The sequence below is a fragment of the Onychomys torridus genome, chromosome 2 (assembly GCF_903995425.1).
Source record: "Onychomys torridus chromosome 2, mOncTor1.1, whole genome shotgun sequence".
Taxonomy (NCBI): Eukaryota; Metazoa; Chordata; class Mammalia; order Rodentia; family Cricetidae; genus Onychomys; species Onychomys torridus.
Genome location: NC_050444.1, coordinates 74,025,222 through 74,048,299, shown reverse-complemented (window position 1 = coordinate 74,048,299; position 23,078 = coordinate 74,025,222). Strand labels below are relative to the sequence as shown.

The 23,078-nt window shown below is 42.8% G+C and overlaps 1 protein-coding gene and 1 pseudogene across 1 annotated transcript; one reads left to right on the top strand and one right to left on the bottom strand.

The window, feature by feature from the left end:
• Window positions 1–86: 86 nt before the first annotated feature.
• Window positions 87–13,124, bottom strand: LOC118578740 (zinc finger protein 431-like). The gene is made up of 2 exons (XM_036179913.1): window positions 12,548–13,124; window positions 87–1,987 (listed from the first exon to the last, which is right to left on the bottom strand). The coding sequence occupies exon 2, from the start codon at window positions 1,799–1,801 to the stop codon at window positions 143–145; it is 1,659 nt and encodes a 552-aa protein (XP_036035806.1). The 5' UTR covers window positions 1,802–1,987; window positions 12,548–13,124; the 3' UTR covers window positions 87–142.
• Window positions 7,587–8,111, top strand: LOC118577892 (annotated as a pseudogene).
• Window positions 13,125–23,078: the final 9,954 nt, after the last annotated feature.

Sequence of the window (23,078 nt, the reverse complement as noted above, 5' to 3'; positions counted from 1 at the left end):
TATGATTTTCTTATGATTTTGAAGACTACTAATATGCAAAGGCTTTACCACATTAATTACATTCATAGGGTTTTTCTCTAGTATGTCTTCTTTTATATACTTGGAGACTACTTTGATATGCAAAGGATTTACCACGCTAATTTCACTCATATGGTATCTCTCCAGGATGTTTTCTTTTATGTCTTTGGAGACTCCTTTGACATGCAAAGGCTTTATCACATTGATTACATTCATAAGGTTTCTCTCCAGTATGTCTTCTTTTATGTATTTGGAGATAACTGTATTTTGTAAAAGCTTTATCACATTGATTACATTTGTATGGTTTCTCTCCAGTATGTGTTCTTTTATGTATTTGGAGACTACTGTGATATGCAAAGGCTTTACCACATTCATGACATTCATAAGGTTTCTCTCCAGTATGAATTCTTTTATGTATTTGTAGACTCTTTTGACATATAAAGGTCTTACCACACTCATTACATTCATAGGGTTTCTCTCCTGTATGTGTTCTTTTATGTAACTGGAGACTCTCTTGATATGCAAAGAGCTTACCACACTGACTACATTCATAGGGTTTCTCTCCAGTATGTGTTCTTTTATGAGCTTGAAGATGAGCATGTTTAGAAAAGGCTTTACCACATTGATTACATTTGTAGGGTTTCTCTCCAGTATGTGTTCTTTTATGCTTTTGTAGATTACTGTATTGTGAAAAGGCTTTATCACATTGACTACATTTGTATGGTTTCTCTCCAGTATGTGTTCTTTTATGTTCTTGAAGACTATTGTGATGTGCAAAGGCTTTACCACATTGATTGCACTCATAAGGTTTTTCTCCAGTATGAGTCCTTTTATGTCTTTGGAGACCCCTTTGACATACAAAGGCTTTACCACACTCATTACATTCATAGGGTTTCTCTCCAGAATGCGTCCTTTTATGTAATTGGAGACTCCTTTGACATACAAAGGCTTTACCACACTGACTACATTCATAAGGCTTGTCTCCAGTATGAGATTTTTTATGTATTTGAAGTTTACACTGTCGTGAAAAGGCTTTATCACATTGATCACATTTGAAAGGTTTCTCTCCAGTATGTATTCTTTCATGTCTCTGGAGATCACCACAATATATAAAGGCTTTATCACATCGACTACATTCATAGGGTTTCTCTCCTGTATGTCTTCTTTTATGCACTTGGAGATTACTGTATTGTGAAAATGCTTTATCACATTGATTACATTTGTATGGTTTCTCTCCAGTATGTGTTCTATTATGGATATGGAGACTACTGTGATGTGCATAGGCTTTACCACAATGATTACATTTATAAGGTTTCTCTCCAGTATGACTTTTTTTATGTGTTTGGAGACTACTGTGATGTGCAAAGGCTTTATCACACTGATTACATTCATAAGGCTTCTCTCCAGTATGAGTTACTTCATGTCTATGTAGATGATGCTGAGATACAAAGGCTTTGTCACATTTATTACATTCATAGGGTTTCTCTCCAGTATGTCTTCTTTTATGTATTTGAAGATGATTGTGATATACAAAGGTTTTAACACATTGAGTATTTTTGGAGAGTTTCTCTCCAGTATGATTTCTTTCATTCCTGCCATGTCTTCTAGAAATTTGACAATGTTTTTCAGTATTATGGTCTTCCCAACTGTAGCCTACAGCTGTGAGGTTCCTGTAGGTCTCCAGCATCACATCTTTGTATATGTTCTTCTGGGAAGAATCCAGCAAAGACCACTCTTCCACACTGAATTCCACATGCACATCGTCATAGGTCACTGCACTCATCTTGTCTCAAAAGGCAATCCAGGCTTCATCCTCACCCCTTCATGCAATGAGCTCTTAGGATCTCCTCTTCGGACTCTAACTCATGTCCTGGCTTCCCAGCACCACCATGCTCTCCCCTCAGCTCCCTGCAGCAGCACTTGCACAGCACATGAACCCAATAGTGCCAGGTCCTCTTCAAAGACAAGCCTGAAACCGGAAAATTATTCTTAAATGGCACAGGAAAAGGACATATCTAGTACATGAACTGAGAACTAGCAATGGAAAAGAAGGAACTGCTAAACAGTTTTGGGCATGACAGCTATAAGTACTCTTGTCTCTGGCCCTAAACTGTCATCTTAGGTAACAGAACACACAATCTTTTAGCTTTTGTTTCATCTTTTATTATCAGTTTTAGTACACATCACTACATGAACAAGGTCGAGAAAACGTGGTCATAAGAATCAAACATCCTTTTGATGGAAACATGTACAAAGTAAGGTCAAGACTGTTTTCACATTCTTTCTGTAGCCAAGAGCACTATAGTCTTTGAGCACATTCAAATATGCCCTGAACTGCAAAAGAAATAAGAAGTCAAACTACAGAGGAAAGAATAGTGCAGTTCAGTACCTGTATGGTTAGGGGCCTAGGTATGAATGGGAGGCATGAAAAGAAAATGAAATCAAAGAGGCACTCAGAAGCTCATGCTCAATTAGAACCTTCACTCCAGGTAACTAGAGTTCAAATTGCTGGAATGTATGACACACACTATTGGAGAAAAGTAATCATCAACCTCACCCAGCTGTCAACCCTGTGAGCTGTAACAGCAACCTGTCTGCAAGATATACCCACTGACTGTGCAATAGTGGCATAAATGCTATAAGAGTAATCAACCACCTTTTAATTCGATTTAAGGCCAGCTCTACAAGATGGGACCTATACCTGACACACTAATGAGGCCAAGAACCTGAGACTAGATAGGTCAGAGGCCTCAAAGGAAACCATACTATAATTATTCTGCCAAATGAACATAGAAATAAAATGACTCCTAACTACATATTGTTATATCCATAGAGTATCACATTCCTGAGCACTCATCATAAAGGGGACATTTTGCAGTAGATAATAATATGGACAACCACAACTGGACAACATTCAGAGAGTGAGAGTCTTTTGGAGCACTCAGACCTAAAGGGAAAACCCATTAAAGCCCTCCCTGCTAAAAGCCAGAGGTGATGAACAACTCCAAGGAAACAGCATTTTTCAGACACAATAGTGTTAATGCATAATTGAAATTACACAGACTGTGACAGCATGCACAAGATCTGTACTAGTTCAAGCCAGACAAAAATCCCAGCACAGAGAATGGGAACTGGGCACAATGTCCCACTTCTAACCAAGAAGCTATGTGCAACCATTAACTTCTGGGTGGGAGAAAACCAGTTTTCTTCAATGGAGAGACAAAATATGTTAAACACAGTCTAGGACAAGCCACATGCTCATGAATAGTTGATCAACACAAAATGGAACCCATGTACTTTTTTTGTTTGTTTTGATTTTTATGAGAAAGAATCTGAATTTGAGTGGGTATCTGGAAACAGTTGGGGGAGAGGAAAATATAATTAAAATATATTGTATGAAAAATTTAATTTTGGTAGAATGTTACTTTAAGGTGTGTTAGTTTATGTTGTATTTCTTTAATTCTGTAAAGCTTTGTTACTGTGCCTGTGTAAAACACGTGCTAGTCTAATAAAGTACTGGCCAATAGCAAAGCACCAGAAAGGATAGATGGGAATCTCAGGCAGACAGAACATATAGAGACAGTGCCAGAGAATGGGAGGCCATCAAGGGCTAGCTACCCAGCTACACAACTAGCAAGCCATGGAATAAGATTAATATTTATAGAAGAGAATGGGAAAAACCCAGAGGCAAAAGCTAGATGGGTTCATTTAAGTTAAGGAAAGCTGGCTAGAAACTAAGCCAAGCTAAGGCTGGGCAATAATAATTAGAAATAAGCATCTGCGTGTGATTTATTGGGGAGCTGGTGGGAGGGGCCCTGAAAAGAGTAAAAAGCAAATACCAACCTTAAATTTTTTAAAAAAGGAAGTCTAATAGAGCCTCATGGCACAGGCCTATTATTATACCAGCTACCCTGGATACTAGCCAGGATGGTGGTTAAGTTCAAGAACTGCCTGTGCAATAGACTTCCTGGCCAGCCTAGGAAACTTAGTGAGACTATCTCAAAATAAAAACTGAAAAAAGAGCTGGGAATATCCATCGGCAATAGAGTGCTTGCATATACAATCCTAGGACTGAAAATAATAATGATGATCAGAATGGGTCTTTACCTAACTATTCATTCACTTTTTAATCCTTTGCAAAATAACCTCTACCTCGCCACATTGCCACTTAGAAGGTGAAGGGTAAAATAAAGCAGACTTTCCATGTGATTATGCTATAAGGAAAGTTCTGAGGGAGTGATGGAAATAAAGGATGCAAGGAACATAGGTTGTATTAAAAAGTAAGATAGGTAAGGTTGGACAGAAGCTGCCAGCTCTGATGGGACAAAGAAGTAATGAATCTTTTCCCATTCTGAGAGTCCTGCCTCTAGGATTTTGCCTGGGAGCACAATCTGTGCCTCCCCACCCCCACCCATCACTGCCCCAGTGTCAGGCCAGCAGGCAACACTTCTCCACACAAGCCTCCCCACTACACCCCACTTTGGAAACTGCAATCCACAAGACCCACACCCCAACCCAAACCCAACCATCCCCCTGTAATCTCAGTTTCTCCCTGAGAAACAGAATCTGCCACATCTGATTGAACCAAGAGTGGTCTCCTGAGACACAGACACAGTAAGCACAGACTGGACCAAGAGCAGCTCTCTCAGACACAAACACCTCTTACACCTATTGGAAAAAGAGATGGGTAGACGCCAGTGCAAAAATACCTACAACAACATAAAGAGCAATATGGCACCACCAGAACCTAGAGGTTTTACAACAGCAAGACCTGAGCATCACAACATACAAGAAACAGAAGTAAGCAATCTTATAAATAATTGTATGAAGATGATAGAGGCTTTTAAAGAGGAAATGAAAAATTCCCTTAAAGAAATGGATGAAGAGACTACCAAAAAAATTGGAAGAAATCAATAAATCCCTTCAGGAAAGCCAAGATAGCAAAGTAAAAGTGATTAAAGAGGTGAAAGAAACAGTTCAAGACCTGAAAATTGAAATAGAAGCAATGAAGAAGACACAAAAGGAGGGAATGATGGAAATAAAAAATCTGAGTAAAAGAACAGGAAATACAGATGCAACTGTAACCAAGAGAATATAAGAGATGGAAGAGAGAATCTCTGGCATGGTGGACACAATAGCAGAAACAGATTCGTCAGTCAAAGAAAACACTAAAACCCAAAAAGTCATAACAAAAAACATCCAGGAAATCCCCGACACCATAAAAAAGCCAAATATAAGAATAAGAGGAATAGAAGAACACCAACTCAAAGGCACAGAGAATATATTCAACAAAATCATACAAGAAAACTTTCCCAACTCAAAGAAGGAAATACCTATGAAAATACAGGAAGCTTACAGAACACCACATAGACTAGACCTCCCAAAAAAGTCCCCTTATCACATAATAATTAAACCACAAAACATAAAGAATAAAGAAAGAATAGTAAGAACAGCAAAGACCATGTGACTTATAAAGTCAGATCCATCAGAATAAAAAATCACTTTTCAATGGCAACTCTGAAAGCCAGAAGGTCCTGGACAGATGTAAAGCATACACTAAGAGACCACAGGGGTTGGGGATTTAGCTCAGTGTTAGAGTACTTGCCTAGCAAGCACAAGGCCCTGGGTTTGGTCCTCAGCTCTGGAAAGAAAAAAAGAGAGAGTGTCCACAGATGCCAGCCCAGACTACTATACCCAGCAAAACTTTCATTTACCATAGAAAAGGTGCACAGGATATTCCAAGACAAAACCAGATTTAAATAATACCTATCCACAAATCCAGCACTAGAAAAAAAACTCCAACATAAAGAAGTTAGGTGTACACAGGAAATAGATAACCCCACAGTAGTAAATCCCAAAGAGGTGAAATACACACAAACTACCACCAAAGGATAACAGGAATTAACAATCACTGGTCATTAATATCCCATAATATCAATGGATTCAATTCCCCTATAAAAAGACACAGGCTAAAAGAATGGATATAAAAACAGGATCCATCCTTCTGCTACATATAAGAAACATACCTCAACTTCAAAAACAGACACTACCTCAGAGTAAAATGCTAGGAAAAGACTTTCCAATCAAATGGACTTAAGAAACAAGCTGGTATAGCTATCCAATTATCTAACAAAACAGACTTCAAGCTAAAATCAATCAAAAGAGATCAGGAAGGTCATTACATACTCATCAAAGGAAAAATGCACCAAGAGGAAGTCTCAATACTCAGAAATTAGGCCTCAAATACAAGGGCATCCACATATGTAAAACAAACAGTACTAAAGCTTAAATCACACATCAAATCCCACACACTAATAGTGGGATACTTCAACACCCCACTCTGATCAATAGACAGACCTGCTAGACAGAAACTTAACAGAGAAATTAGGGTCTAACAGATGTTATGACTCTAATGGACTTAATAGATATCTATAGAACATTCCACTGTAGCAGGAATCTTAACAGGTCTTATTAATAAAAACAAACCTGAAGCCAGGTATTAAGGTGAATGCTGGAAGATCAGAGAAGCAGAATAAGCCACAGCTACCTCACCTCACCAATTTCTCAGCTGATCCTGTTTCCTGAGACTGGAAGCTTCTGAGACCTCATCCAAATGGATCTCAGCTGAACTGCTGCTCAAAAGCTTGAAAGCTTAACCAGCTAAAAGCTTCTAGTTTCTGGTCTTCACACCTTATATACCTTTTTGCTTTCTGCCATCACTCCCTGGGATTAAAGGCCTGAGTCACCATGCTTGGCTGTATCCTTGAACACACAGAGATCCAGGTAGATCTCTGCTTCTGGAATGCTAGGATTAAAGGCGTGTGCTACCACTGCCTATCCTCTATGTTTAATATTGTGGCTGTCCTGTTCTCTGACCCCAGGTAAGTTTATTAGCGTGCACAGTATTTCGGGGAACAAACACCACTACATTCCACCCTAACACAAAAGAATATACCTTTTTCTCAGCACACCAAGGAACCTTCTCTCAAACTGTCAACATACTCAGTCACACAAAAAAATCTTAACAGATACATAAAAATTGAAAAAACCTCCTGTATTTTATCAGCCCATTGTGGCTTAAAGTTAGATTTCAACAACAGCAAAAAATCATAGAAAGCCTACAATCTCATGGAAACTGAATAATGCTCAATTGAATCACCAATGGGTCAAAGAAGAAATAAGGAAAGAAACAAAAGACTTCCTAGAATTCAATGAAAATGAATGTGCATCATACCCAAACTTATGGGATACTACGAAACAGTACTAAAAGGAAAGTTCATAGCACTAAATGCCCAAATAAGGAAGTTGGACAAATCTCACAGAAGTGACTTAACAGCACACCTGAAAGCTATAGAACAAAAAGTAGCAAACTCACCCAGGAAGAATAGACCGCAGGAAAAAAATCAAATTGAGAGCTGAAATCAATAAAACAGAAACAAAAAGAACAATACAGAGAATCAATGACACAAATAGTTTAAGAAAAATCAACAAGATAGACAAATTCCTATCCAAACCAAACAAAAAGCAGAGAGAGAAAATCCAAATTAATAAAATCAGAAAAGAGAGACATGGGTGAGCGGGTGCGGGTGAGGGGGTGAGGGGCGCAGTGCAGGGAGGGGTGAGGGGCACGCGGGGTGTCGGGGGTCAGGTTGGCTTTGACGCGGGGCCACCATCCTCAGGACGTGTTTCTCATGATCCAGCATCACAAGACCACCATCTTCATGGACACCAAGGAGTCGAGTACCGTGTTCGAATTAAAGCGCATAGCAGAAGGCATCCTCAAGTGGCCGCCGGACGAGCAGCGGCTGTACAAGGATGACCAGCTCCTTGATGATGGAAAAGCTCTGGGCTAAGTGTGGCTTCACTAGCCAGACAGAATGGCCACAGGCCCCAGCCACAGTGAGCCTGGCCTTCCAAGCAGATTACGCCTTTGAGGCCCTAGGGGCGCATAGAGCCCTTCTCCAGCCCTCCAGAGCTTCAGGATGTGATGAAGCCACAGGATTCTGGAGGCAGTGCCAATGAACAAGCTGTGCAGTGAGGGCCCGAGGCCCAACCCCTAGAGACCCATTCCCTCAAAATAAAGATTTGGCTGTCCAAAACAAAACAAAAAACAAACAAACAAACAAAAAAACAAAAAAAAAGAAAGAAAGAAAAGAGAGACATAACAAACAAGGAAATCCAGAGAATCATCACTCCCTGGGATTAAAGGCTCACTTTCTGGGATTAAAGGCGTGAGTCACCATGCCTGGCTATTTCTAATGTGGCCTTAAACTCACAGAGATCCAGAGGGATTTCTGCTTCTGGAATGCTAGGACTGCCTAACTTCTAAGTTTAATATTGGGGCTGTTCCGTTCTGTGACCCCAGATAAGTATATTAGCATGCACAATATTTCGGGGAACACAATACCACCACACAAGTGTATCAAGACCACAACATAAATCCAGTTACACTGAACCTAACAGAAGAGAAAGTAGAAAGTAGCCTTAAGTGCACTGGCACAGGAGACTACTTCTTAAATATAACACCAGTAGCACAGACACTGAGAGCAACAATTAATAAATGGGACTTCCTCAAGCTGAAAATCTTCTGTAAGGCAAAGAACATGGTAAACAAGACAAAATGACAGCTTACAGAATGGGAAAAGATCTTTACCAACCCCTAATCTGACAGAGGGCTGATCTCCAAAATACATAAAGAACTGAAGAAACTAGACAGCAAAATATCAAACAATCCATTTTAAAAATGGGCTACAGAACCAAACATCCTTACTTATCAGGGAAATGGAAATCCAAATGACTCTTACATACTATCTTACACCTGTCAGAATGGCTATGACCAGAAACACTAATGACAGCTTATGTTAGGAGAGGATATGGAACAAAGGAAACACTCCTCCACTAGTGGTGGGAGTGCAAACTTGTACAGCCACTTTAGAAATCAGTGTGGAGGTTTCTCAGGTAATTGGGAATCAATCTTCTTCAAGACCCAGTGATACCACTCTTGGGCATATACCCTAAGAATGCTCAAGAATACCAGAAGGAAACTTGCTCAACTATGTTCATAGCAGCATTATTACTAATATCCAGAATCTGGAAACAACCTAGGTGTCCCTCAACTGATGAATGGCTAAAGAAAATGTGGCACATATACTACTCGGCAATAAGAAACAATGACATCTTGAGATTTGCAGGCAAATGGATAGAACTAGAAAATATCATCCTGAGTGAGGTAACTCAAACTCAGAAAGACAAACATGGCATGTACTCACTCATAAGTGGATACTAGATGTAAAGCAAAGGATAACCAGATGACAACCCACAGCTCCAGAGAAGCTAGCTAACAGGACACTAAGAGGGACAGATGAGGTTTAGGCTTTAGCTCAGTGGTAGAGTGCTTGCCTAGCAAGTGCAAGGCCCTGGGTTCAATCCTCAGCCCCCCCCCCTGAAAAAAAAAAAGAGGGAAAGATGGATTGCCCTGGGAAGGGGAAATAGATGAGATCTCCATTAGTAAAATGAGGGTGGGTGTGGGGGCAATGTAGGGTAAGGTATGTGGAATGAGTACATAAAGAATCAGGATGATCAAGCTAGGTGAGGGAATGAGTAGGAGAGCAATGAAAGAGATACCCTGATAGAGGGAAACATCATGGGGATAGGGAGAAACCTAGTGCTAGTGAAATTCCCAGGAATCCACAGGAATGACCCCAGCTTAGACTACTAGCAATAGTGGAGAGGGTGCCTGAGCTGGCTTACCCCGTAATCAGATTGGTGAATACCTTGTCATAATAGAGCCTTCATAAGGTAACTGATGGAAGCAGATCCAGAGATCCACAGCCAAGCATCAGGCCAAGATCCAGGAGTCCAGTCCGGAGAGAGAGAAAAGGGATTCTATGGGCAAGGGGCATCAAGATGATGGGGAAACCTACAGAAGCAACCCAACCAAGCTTGTGGTAACTCGTGAACTTTACACGAACAGATGTGGAACCTCCATGGGACCGAACTAGGACCCCTGCATAAAAAAGACAGATGTATAGCTTGATCTGCTTAAGGGGCCCTCTGGCAGTAGGATCAGGATCCATCCCTGATGTATGAGCTGGCTTTTTGGAGCCCATTAACTATGGTGGGACACCTTACACAGCCTTGATGCAAGGGGAGGGGCCTGGACCTGCCTTTACTGAATGTACCAGGCTCTGCTGACTCCCCATTTTTGAACGAGGAATTGGAGGATGGGTTCAGGGGAAGGCTAGGCGGGGAGAGACGATGGAAGATAGGGTGATCTGTCGTTGGTACATAAAATGAATAAAAAATTCATTTCTTTATTATGTATACAGTATTCTGTCTGCATGTATACCTGCAGGCCAGAAGAGGGTGCCAGATCTCATTACAGATGGTTGTGAGCCATCATGTGGTTGCTGGGATTGAACTCAGGACCTCTGGAAGAGCAGTCAGTGCTCTTAACTGCTGAGCCATCTCCCAGCTCCACCACCCCCCAAAAAATTCTAAACTAAAGATAAATGGTAGGTAAGACTGAATTTCAAGGGGAGAAAATGTAGATGCTTTTCTTTTTATTTAATATCTTTTTTATTTGAACCTAATTTTGTAATAGAAAAAAACAGTTGTTGTTTTTTTGTGTGTGTTTGTTTTTGTTTTGTTTTTTTAAATTCTACTCTTAACCAGGTATGGCAGTGTAAACCTTTAATTCCAGCACTTGGGAAACAGAGGCAGGAGGATTGCTGAGTTCAGGGTCAGCCTAGTCTACATAATGTGTTCTAGGCCAGAGAGGGCTTCATGAGACCGTCTCAAAGAAAACAAAACAAAAACCCACCACCAACAACTTCATTTCGCTAATGTATTCTTGGTGCTGGAATAGAATGGTACTAAACCAGTTGTTACTGTGTAGGGAGATGATGAGTGCAAAGCAGTGTATGCAAGTATGTGGAGGTAAGACTGCATCTACTGTCATTCTTTAGTAACTATCAACCTTTGGGTGGGTGTGTAAGGGGCTATGTGCCCTTGTGTGTGTTTGGGGAGGCTATGTGCACTTGTGTGTGTTTGGGGAGGCTATGTGCACTTGTGTATTGCAGGTATGTGGACTTGTGTGTGTTGGGGGTATGTACACTTCGATGAGGGCAGGAACAAGAAGGCCAGATGTCCAATATTTTGATGTATAACACTCTACCTTATTCCCTCAAGACAGAGGCTCTAACTGTCTTTGGAGCCAGGCTGGTGGCAAGCAATCCTTATTTTTTGCTGCCTTCCCTCCTTCTGGGGTGACCAACATGCACACAGCCATGCTTGGCTTCCTACAAGAATGCTAATATCTGAATTCAGGTCCTCTTCTCATGCTAGCTCTCTGTCAAGGAGACATCTCTCCTTCCACCTGCCTACCCCTTATACCCCAAAGACAAAGTCTCTCACTAGCCTGGAAGTCACTAAGCAGGCTAGGGTGGCTAGCCAGGAATTCCCAGGAATCCTTCTGTCTCCATCTCCCCAGATCTGAGAGTAGACCTGCAGGCTGCCATGCTCAGTTTTATGCAACTTCTGGGAATGGAAATCAGATGGTCATGCTTGTAATATCAAGCACTAGTGCTGAATTATCTTCCCGGCTCAAATCAAGTTATTTTTATGAATGTGCTGGCTAATTTTATGTCAACTCTAGAGTCATCTGAGAAGAGGGAACCCCAACTGAGAAAATACCTCCATAAGACCAAGGCTGTAAGCAAATATGGGGGACCCTTATTAGTGATTAATGTGGACCCAGCCCATTATGAGTGGTCCTAGGGTCTATAAGAAAGCAGGATGAGCAAAAAGCCATGGTAGCAAGCCAGTTAGCAGCACTCCTCCATGGCATCTCCATCGGCGCCTCCCTCCAGGTTTCTGCTCTCACTGCATTTGATGTTGAACTGTTACATGGAACAGGGAGTGAAATAAACCCTTTCTTCTCCCAAGTCACTTTTGGTCGTGGTGTTTCATCACAGCAATATTAACTCTAAGGCAGTGAGAAAAGCTTTTCCCTCAAGAGGCAAGAAATTAATTGCTTGCTTGATGGCATTTACCCCAGGCTGGCCTGGAGCTCTTTACGCAGTGATTCTTTGCTTTGCACCTCCAAAGTGCTGATATTCAGGTATGAGCTACCATGCTTGAATGACTTTTATTTATCTAAAAACTTCAAACGTAGAAAGATTAGAGTATCATTCTTTAGAGCTGAGAAAGCTCGAGGCACACAGCAAAGTGGTTTCCATCGTGCTACCCGAGAAACTGACCATAGTGATGAAATGTGAATTCAGTTTTCTGTACTCTATCTAAAGCTTCTAACTACCCCGCTCCAGTTATATACAATCTTTCCCGATATTCCCCAACTGCTAATGGAAATGCAAGACAGGAAAGCTACAAGCAATTATCTGGCATGGCTAACCGCGTCCACCTTAATATTGTTCTTATCCTCATCCACAGTTATTATTAAGCACAGTGAGTACTCCTCCAAACACTGAGGAGTCTCAGAAGACAGGAAAGAGACTGGCAATTCAACTACCTCCTGTCTTCGAAGCGGCTGCAGCATGCCCCTGCACGCAGAACTTCTCAAGTGCTTCGCGCGGCATCCAACTCCTTCAGGGGGAATCTGGCCCTGCCATTCTCCCTTTCCCTGGTGAGTTCATGCCTCCAGCCACTCCTGAAGATGCAGGCAGAGCAGCGGGCTGCAGCAGTTCCGCCCCTGCGGAGGCACCTTGCCACGCACTGCTCCTCACATCTCATCCTTCTCCCCATCCTCCGCTCTCACCACCCAGCTCAAATGATGACACCGTCCCGACCCGGCTTCTACGAGCGTCTCCATCAACCTCGGAAACCGCAGCGGGTCAGGACGATCAGCGGACCGCAAGGGCACACGGGGACTGTCCGCTTCCGTGAGGAGCGCAGCAAGCCGGCGGACGGACTCCCTCGTGGACCTGCGGCCACCTCCGCTGCTCCCACCGCCGTAGGGCGGCTACCCCGCATGTGCCCGACCGCCAGTCCGGGTACCGGGTGACCAGCGACACCTGCCTGAGGACGCCCGCCCAGGCCCGGCGACGCAGCCCGCTGCCTTCATCTTACCTCCCTCCACAGCAGCGGCGGAGGCCTCGCTTTACGGCAGTCGCGGCAACCGTCGCACAGCGGCCGTCAAGCGCGCAGCCGCAGGCGCTGGCCCAGGTCGTGTCTGGGCTGGCCTGGGACTGTCAGCCTTTCCTGCCACTTCACTGTCCCAAGTTCTGGGGCCCCCGCTGTTTGCCTGGTCTTTAGAAAGCCGCAGGCAGCCAGCCCTTCAGCAGCGCACCGAGGCTGCCAGAGAGTTTAGAAAAACCTCAGCGAGCAAAGCGGAACTGTCTCCCCTGGTGTGCTGGTTCACCAGACAGTGCAGAGTGTGGGCTACATGCAAACTTGGGGTGGATAAGGACTCCCTCTCTCCCTCCCCCCTTACTTCCTGATGCCATTCTCTCTCTCTCTCTTGATCTGTGTGTCTGTCTCTGTCTCTGTCTCTCTTTCCCCCACCCCCGTTCTGTAAGTGGACGCACTAAGCAAACGAATTCAGAATAACTCCTTGGATTCTGCTTTGGATACCGTTACTGGAGATTTAGATACGATTGCTTGCGATTGGGGTAGAGTGGGAAAGATCATTAGATACAGATGTATAAGCTCACAAGGCTGAGTTGCCTAATTGACATCCAGGTCTAGAAGATACTGTCTTCCAGATTAGAGCTGGAAAGAAACATAGATAGTTCTGGGACTGGCATCTCTTGCTTTCAGTGGTGTAGCTTAAAGAGTTATTGGAAGGAACAGATGTGGATTTTGATAGGAATTTCTGAAAATTACAAAACACTAAACACATTATTGTAGAAAATTTTGTACAAAATGTATTAAGAGACCATAGAAAAAGATGAAATAATTTACTCTCCACATCCAGTTCTGTCTTATGTAACTCAAGCTGGCCTTAAACTTTCCATTGTAGCCTAGGACAATGTGCTTGCTTCCACCTCTCAAGTGCTGGGATTACAAGTTTGCACTGCCATATTGGGCTTGAAATTTTTTTTTTTCTAAAAACAGTGATGGAATGTGACGGTTTCCAAAAGTCTCTATTAAGCCTGGCATGCCTATGACTCAAGCATTCTGGACTTCAAGGCAGAAGGGTCAAGAGTCAGGCCTTGTCTTTTAAGGAAAAAAAAAGTGATAATTGAGGCATCCTGGAATGTTAAGAGGTGATATTTAAAAACAAAAAAATGAACAGTGTTTATTATGCTAAATAACATATGGAAATTCTAAGTGGGAAGACCTCTCAGGTTTTTATAAGTGAATGGTTTTTAAATGCATAGCTATAAGTGTTACAGCTCTGAAGGGAAAAGCTTCCCCAGTGCAAGTGTTATAGCTCTGTTTCAGCAGTGGGGAAAAATTTTGCCTAGCAGAAGTGTTACAGCTCTGATTCAGCAGAAGTAGGGGTGATGTTTTCAAAGCAGAAGTGTTACAGCTCTGCTTCTTTTCTTTTATTATTTATACCTAGGATCAATCATGGAAGTTCAGATTATATATAGTATTGTTGATGCTTTGATTCCAAAAAATGAGATAATGAATTCAAGTCACTGCCTTATTTTAGAATATTCAGAACATAGTCAGAAGGTCATGCCTGGCTGTCTTGTCATTTACAGTCACATTGCAGATGTGCTATCAATTAAACCCACAGACAGACAAACTCCTAATACTTTTTTAAAAAACCTATACCTAGAACCTCAAAGAATCACTATATAAATACTTGGTATATTACTTATTAACCAATATTTAAAAGATGTGAAAAAATTAGCTGATTCAAATGAATTGTAGCAAATTTCTTTTTCTTTTTAAGATTTATTTATTTATTATGTACACAGCATGTATGACTGCAGGCCAGAAATGGGCACCAGATCTCATTACAGGTGGTTGTGAGCCACTGGTTGCTGGGAATTGAACTCAGGACTTCTGGAAAAGCAGTCAGTGCTCTTAACCTCTGAGCCATCTCTCCAGCCCCCTTGCTTAAGGCCAAGATAAAACTGGGTTGGAATTCATCTCCTAAAAGGGCAATACAATATTTAATACATATTTTATGAAACAGCTTTTACATCTGTGATATATCTATTACAGTCCACCTCTCCTGCATTTCCTTCATGGAAAGCAGTGGTGTTTGAGCTAGGCAAGTAGACAGAAGAAATGAAGAATGACAGAATGGACTTGCCAGCTTTCCACAGCAGACTAACCTGAGCAAAGATGCTCAGTATTTTTAACTCTAATGCTAATTATGATGTTAAATGCCGCGGACTGGATCTCAGCTAGACCACCAGACCGAGGGAGAACGGGGTGAAGGTACTCAGGATAAGTGGGATTCGGCGAATGACAGACAGCCACAGACACGAGAGTATGTTGTGAAGCTGCTGCAATTTTACTCAGACCAAGCAGTGAATTTTATACAGTTACTTGGGGAAACACGGCAATCGGCCAGTAGGGTGACAAACATAGAATCAACAATGTAGTTACACACTTTTCTCAGAATGATTAACAGATCTCATGAGTATAGCCTTTACTTTTTCTTTTGTGGTTTCTCATCCGGACAGAGAACATTACGGCCCTAGCTGTAGTTTTCCTTCTACACCTTTGTTCTGTATCAAAATTAAACCCTTTCCATCATTGTTCTAGCCATGGTTTCATTTGTGTGAAAATATTTTAACCTTTGCCTGTGGGTGAGAAGGCACCAGGGGGGTCGGTACCTAGCTAATCTTTCCATGAACTGTAACTTATGCCATTCTGTTTTCATACCATTATGATTCACACATCGGTTCCCATGTACGTCATAAGCTCCCGTAAAAGGTAATGGCTCTAAATAATTATTGTATCTAAGATTAAAGTTAGGGGGTTGCCACCATCGACCCTTGATGAGAAACTTTATTTGTCCCTGAATAATTCTTGTAGGAATGGCTAATTCCTGTAACTGGTTCCTCGCAGCTGCTGTCGGCTGCGCGTGTGAATTGCCTATGAGTGCCTGAACCTTTACTTTCATTCTCTCCTGGCTAGAATCTTCGTCCTTCTGAATCATAAGTTCTTTCTGCTCTAAATCATTCATGAATTCCTCCAAACTTTAGAGACCCTCTTGAACTGTTGGCCTAAAAGCTTGAATCATAGGTGGGGGTATTGAAGCCACTTTTGAGGAATCATTACTCTCTTTATGGGGCACATCAGGAATATTAAGAGTTAACTTCTTGGAATTAATACACAAGGAAACAACAATAATTACAGCTGCAAAGAGAAGAAGGCAGAGTGCCAGCCAGCCTCTGCAAGCAGATCTGCGTGGTTCCGTGTAGCCTGGCACCTTGATTCGGGCAAATTGATGAGGGGTCGCCGGGGGCATAGACCCGAGGGCCGCGAGCCCCCCTTTCCCACGTAACTACCTTATCCAAGGCATTTGTCACGCAGGCGACACCGTCATGGGCGTGGCAGTTCCCCCTTTTTTGTTTTTAAGGCGGAAGGCATACAGGTCCTCATGCACACTGTCTAGAGATCTGGTTATTGTCCTGAAGAGACAAGGGAAAATCACGATAACACAAACTACAATTAAGGCAAGAATGCCTATGAAAATAAAATATTGAATCCAATCTAAGGGATTCATGGCCTTAAGGTCTTTTTGTAATCCTTGTGTTAAGACATTTAATGAGCCAGCTTGTATATGAGCTTGGCTCATGGCCTATATGTCCTTTTGAATGGTTTTTAAATCATGAGTAATGGAAGAATCCTTTTATATTCCCAACAAATGATGTTTAACTTTATCCCAATTCTCAGAGGAATTGTAAGGAAGTGGAGTCACACAAATAGCCTTGTATTCTTGATGACATCTAGTTTCCATAAGTTTCTTAATATTGGCAACATCTTGTCCTAAGGCTAACACTACTTCCTCTAATATATTAATCTTTGTCTCTAATTTTTTGTCTATAATTGCTTGTTCAGATAATGCAAAGGAAATATTCTTATTTAAATCATTCACAAATTGAGCTGTATGAATCTCTTGAACCAGGGCGGTGGTAGCAATGGCAAAAGTAGTAATAATAGATATTAATGCTGCTATCCCTAATATCAATGCTGCAACAAATCTTTCTGGCCTTATTAATTCATGAAGCTGTCTAAGTACCTGTAAAGCTGAATTATCATACCAAGTCATGTTATGTAATTGCACGGGCATCATTATAAAAGGTGGTCTTTTTACAATCATCATAATCTGCATTCTTTGTCTTTCCCTTGGTGAAATACAATTAGTGATAATGCATCCAAAGCAAGTTACATGATATGAGTTAGACCCAAGAGCAGAGATATTCATATGTGCAGCAGAGCCTAGCAGCAGAGCAAAAGGATAGGAAATACATGCTCTAACCGCAATGGGAGATGAGGTAGTTTCTTTGGGTCTTTTCTGAGACACTGGGCCTGAAGCAGCAACAAGCCAAAACAAGTCTGGATGTTTTTTCATGTTTCCGGAGGGGGTTCTAGCCACCCACACCGGCTCAACATACCCTGGTGAAGTACCAAGGCTCTGCTGACTCCCATTTTTGAACGAGGAATTGGAGGATGGGTTTCAGGGGAAGGCTAGGCGGGGAGAGCACGATGGAAGATAGGGTGATCTGTCGTTGGAACATAAAATGAATAAAAAATTCATTTCTTTATTATGTATACAGTATTTCTGTCTGCATGTATACTGCAGGCCAGAAGAGGGTGCCAGATCTCATTACAGATGGTTGTGAGCCATCATGTGGTTGCTGGGATTGAACTCAGGACCTCTGGAAGAGCAGTCAGTGCTCTTAACTGCTGAGCCATCTCCCAGCTCCACCACCCCCCAAAAATTCTAAACTAAAGATAAATGGTAGGTAAGACTGAATTTCAAGGGGAGAAAATGTAGATGCTTTTCTTTTTATTTAATATCTTTTTTATTGAACCTAATTTTGTAATGAAAAAACAGTTGTTGTTTTTTGTGTGTGTTTGTTTTTGTTTTGTTTTTTTAAATTCTACTCTTAACCAGGTATGGCAGTGTAAACCTTTAATTCCAGCACTTGGGAACAGAGGCAGAGGATTGCTGAGTTTCAGGGTCAGCCTAGTCTACATAATGTGTTCTAGGCCAGAGAGGGCTTCATGAGACCGTCTCAAAGAAACAAAACAAAAACCCACACCAACAACTTCATTTGCTAATGTATCTTGGTGCTGGAATAGAATGGTACTCAACCAGTTGTTATTGTGTAGGGAGATGATGAGTGCAAAGCAGTATATGCAAGTATGTGGAGGTAAGACTGCTCTACTGTCATTCTTTAGTAACCATCAACCTTTGGGTGGGTGTGTAAGGGGCTATGTGCCCTTGTGTGTGTTTGGGGAGGCTATGTACACTTGTGTGTGTTTGGGAGGCTATGTGCACTTGTGTATTGCAGGTTTGTGGACTTGTGTGTCAGGGTATGTGCACTTCTATGAGGGCAGGAGCAAGCAGGCCAGATGTCCAGTATTTTGATCTTTCACACTCTACTTATTCCCTCAAGACAGAGACTCTCATTGACTTTGGAGCCAGGCTGGTGGCAAGCAATCCTCATTTTCTGCTGCTCCCCTGGTTCTGGGGTGACCAACATGCAACAGCCATGCTTGGCTTCTTACTGAGTGCTAATATCTAAATTCAAGTCCTCTTCTCATGCCAGCTCTCTGTCACGGAGCCATCTCTCCGTCCTCCTTCCTCCCTTATACCCAAGACAAAGTCTATCACTATCCTGGAAGTCACTATACAATCAAGGGTGGCTGGCTAGAAATTCCAGGAATCCTTCCATCTCCATCTCCCCAGCTCTAAGAGTAGACCTGTAGGCTGCCATGCTCAGTTTTATGCAACTTCTGGGAATGGAAATCAGATGGTCATGCTTGTAATATCAAGCACTAGTGCTGAATTATCTTTCCTGCTCAAATCAAGTTATTATTATGAGTGTGCTGGCTAATTTTACGTCGACTCTAGAGTCATCTGAGAAGGGGAACCCCAACTGTGAAAATGCCTCCATAAGACCAAGGCTGTAAGCAAATATGGGGGACCCTTATTAGTGATTAATGTGGACCCAGCCCATTATGAGTGGTCCTAGGGTCTATAAGAAAGCAGGATGAGCAAAAAGCCATGGTAGCAAGCCAGTTAGCAGCACTCCTCCATGGCATCTCCATCGGCGCCTCCCTCCAGTTTTCTGCTCTCACTGCATTTGATGTTGAACTGTTACATGGAACAGGGAGTGAAATAAACCCTTTCTTCTCCCAAGTCACTTTTGGTCGGTGTTTCATCACAGCAATATTAACTCTAAGGCAGTGAGAAAAGCTTTTCCCTCAGAGGCAAGAAATTAATTGCTTGCTTGATGGCATTTACCCCAGGCTGGCCTGGAGCTCTTTACGCAGTGATTCTTTGCTTTGCACCTCCAAAGTGCTGATATTCAGGTATGAGCTACCATGCTTCAATGAGTTTTATTTATCTAAAAACTTCAAACGTAGAAAGATTAGAGTATCATTCTTTATAGCTGAGTAAGCTCGAGGTACACAGCAAAGTGGTTTCCATCGTGCTACCCGAGAAACTGACCATAGTGATGAAATCTGAATTCAGTTCTCTGGACTCTATCAAAAGCTTCTAACTACCCCGCTCCAGTTATATACAATCTTTTCCCATATTCCCCAACTGCTAATGGAAATGCAAGACAAGAAAGCTACAAGCAATTATCTGGCATGGCTAACCGCGTCCACCTTAATATTGTTCTTATCCTCATCCACCGTTATTATTAAGCACAGTGAGTACTCCTCCAAACACTGAGGAGTCTCAGAAGACAGGAAAGAGACTGGCAATTCAACTACCTCCTGTCTTCGAAGCGGCTGCAGCATGCCCCTGCACGCAGAACTTCTCAAGTGCTTCGCGCGGCATCCAACTCCTTCAGGGGGAATCTGGCCCTGCCATTCTCCCTTTCCCTGGTGAGTTCATGCCTCCAGCCACTCCTGAAGATGCAGGCAGAGCAGCGGGCTGCAGCAGTTCCGCCCCTGCGGAGGCACCTTGCCACGCACTGCTCCTCACATCTCATCCTTCTCCCCATCCTCCGCTCTCACCACCCAGCTCAATGATGACACCGTCCCGACCCGGCTTCTACGAGCGTCTCCATCAACCTCGGAAACCGCAGCGGGTCAGGACGATCAGCGGACCGCAAGGGCACACGGGGACTGTCCGCTTCCGTGAGGAGCGCAGCAAGCGGCGGACGGACTCCCTCGTGGACCTGCGGCCACTCCGCTGCTCCCACCGCCGTAGGGCGGCTACCCCGCATGTGCCCGACCGCCAGTCCGGGTACCGGGTGACCAGCGACACCTGCCTGAGGACGCCCGCCCAGGCCCGGCGACGCAGCCCGCTGCCTTCATCTTACCTCCCTCCACGCAGCGGCGGAGGCCTCGCTTTACGGCAGTCGCGGCAACCGTCGCACAGCGGCCGTCAAGCGCGCAGCCGCAGGCGCTGGCCAGGTCGTGTCTGGGCTGGCCTGGGACTGTCAGCCTTTCCTGCCACTTCCCTGTCCCAAGTTCTGGGGCCCCCGCTGTTTGCCTGGTCTTTAGAAAGCCGCAGGCAGCCAGCCCTTCAGCAGCGCACCGAGGCTGCCAGAGAGTTTAGAAAACCCTAGCGAGCAAAGCGGAACTGTCTCCCCTGGTGTGCTGGTTCACCAGACAGTGCAGAAGTGTGGGCTACATGCAAACTTGGGTGGATAAGGACTCCCTCTCTCCCTCCCCTTACTTCCTGATGCCATTCTCTCTCTCTCTCTTGATCTGTGTGTCTGTCTCTGTCTCTGTCTTCCTTCCCCCACCCCCGTTCTGTAAGTGGACGCACTAAGCAAACGAATTCAGAATAACTCCTTGGATTCTGCTTTGGATACCGTTACTGGAGATTTAGATACGATTGCTTGCGATTGGGTAGAGTGGGAAAGATCATTAGATACAGATGTATAAGCTCACAAGGCTGAGTTGCCTAATTGACATCCAGGTCTAGAAGATGCTGTCTTCCAGATTAGGACTCGAAACAAACAGACAGTTCTGGGACTGGCATCTCTTGCTTTCAGTGGTGTAGTTAAAGAGTTATTGGAAGGAACAGATGTGGATTTGGATAGGAATTTCTGAAAATTACAAAACACTAAACACATTATTGTAGAAAATTTTGTACAAATGTATTAAGAGACCATAGAAAAAGATGAAATAATTTACTCTCCACATCCAGTTCTGTCTTATGTAACTCAAGCTGGCCTTAAACTTTCCATTGTAGCCTAGGACAATGTGCTTGCTTCCACCTCTCAAGTGCTGGGATTACAAGTTTGCACTGCATATTGGGCTTGAAATTTTTTTTTTCTAAAACAGTGATGGAATGTGAAGGTTTCCAAAAGTCTCTATTAAGCCTGGCATGCCTATGACTCAAGCATTCTGGACTTCAAGGCAGAAGGGTCAAGAGTCAGGCCTTGTCTTTTAAGGAAAAAAAAAGTGATAATTGAGGCATCCTGGAATGTTAAGAGGTGATATTTAAAAACAAAAAAATGAACAGTGTTTATTATGCTAAACAACATATGGAAATTCTAAAATGGAAGACCTCTCAGGTTTTTATAAGTGAATGCTTTTCAAATGCATAGCTGTAAGTGTTGTAGCTCTGAGGGAAAAGCTTCCCTAATGCAAGTGTTATAGCTCTGTTTCAGCAGTGGGGAAAAATTTTGCCTAGCAGAAGTGTTACAGCTCTGATTCAGCAGAAGTGGGGTGATGTTTCAAAGCAGAAGTGTTACAGCTCTGCTTCTTTTCTTTTATATATTTATACCTAGGATCAATCATGGAAGTTCAGATTATATATAGTATTGTTGATGCTTTGATTCCAAAAAATGAGATAATGATTCAAGTCACTGCCTTATTTAAGAATATTAAGAACATAGTCAGAAGGTCATGCCTGGCTGTCTTGTCATTTACAGTCACATTGCAGATGTGCTATCAATTAAACCCACAGACAGACAAACTCCTAATACTTTTTTAAAAACCTATACCTAGAACCTCAAAGAATCACTATAAATACTTGGTATATTACTTATTAACCAATATTAAAGATGTGAAAAAATTAGCTGATTCAAATGAATTGTAGCAAATTTAAGATTTATTTATTTATTATGTACACAGCATGTATGACTGCAGGCCAGAAATGGGCACCAGATCTCATTACAGGTGGTTGTGAGCCACTGGTTGCTGGGATTGAACTCAGGACTTCTGGAAAGCAGTCAGTGCTCTTAACCTCTGAGCCATCTCTCCAGCCCCAAATTTCTTTTCTAAAGTGCTTAAGGCCAAGATAAATGAGCTGGCTGTTTGGAACCTTGGACTTATACAGGGACACTTTGCTCAGCCTGGAAGGAGGGGACTGGACCTGCCTGTACTGAATCTACCAGGTTGAGCTGAGTCCCCAGGGGAGTCTTGGCCCTGGAGGAGATGGGAATGGAGGGGAGGGGATGGGGGGGAAGGAAGGGGTGGGTGCGGGGGGGGGGAGGACAGTGGAACCAATGGCTGATATGTAAAATTAAAACACAAATATAATTTTAAAAAATGAAAAAAAAGGAAGTTCATCTGGTATCATCCAGACCTTTTCTGATCATCTGAAAGTGATTCACAAAAGCTAATAAATAAACCCAGAGTATACACCTTAGAAAATAAAGCTGGTCTAAACAGACTAGCATCTAGGGGATTTTGACTCAAGCTCTTCAAAGCATCGCCAGGAGACAGAGTCTGCCTGGCTTGAGGAAGAAAGATGTCCTTTCCTGGTTAATGTGATCTTGGGTGGAGGCTGGATCACATGGTTAAGATACGGACACTGCTATATATCTGAGGGATTAAATTCAGAACTTCAGATTTGGCAGCAAGTGTCTTTCCCCACTGAGCCCTCTTATCAGTCCATCACCTAAGAGCTTTTTAGCCTACTAAGATTGTGCCTACACACACACATACACACACACACACACACACACACACACACACACACACACACT

Excerpts from the sequence above, each read along its gene's own strand:
- LOC118578740 (XM_036179913.1), bottom strand. The coding sequence starts at position 1,801 with ATGAGTGCAGTGACCTATGACGATGTGCATGTGGAATTCAGTGTGGAA.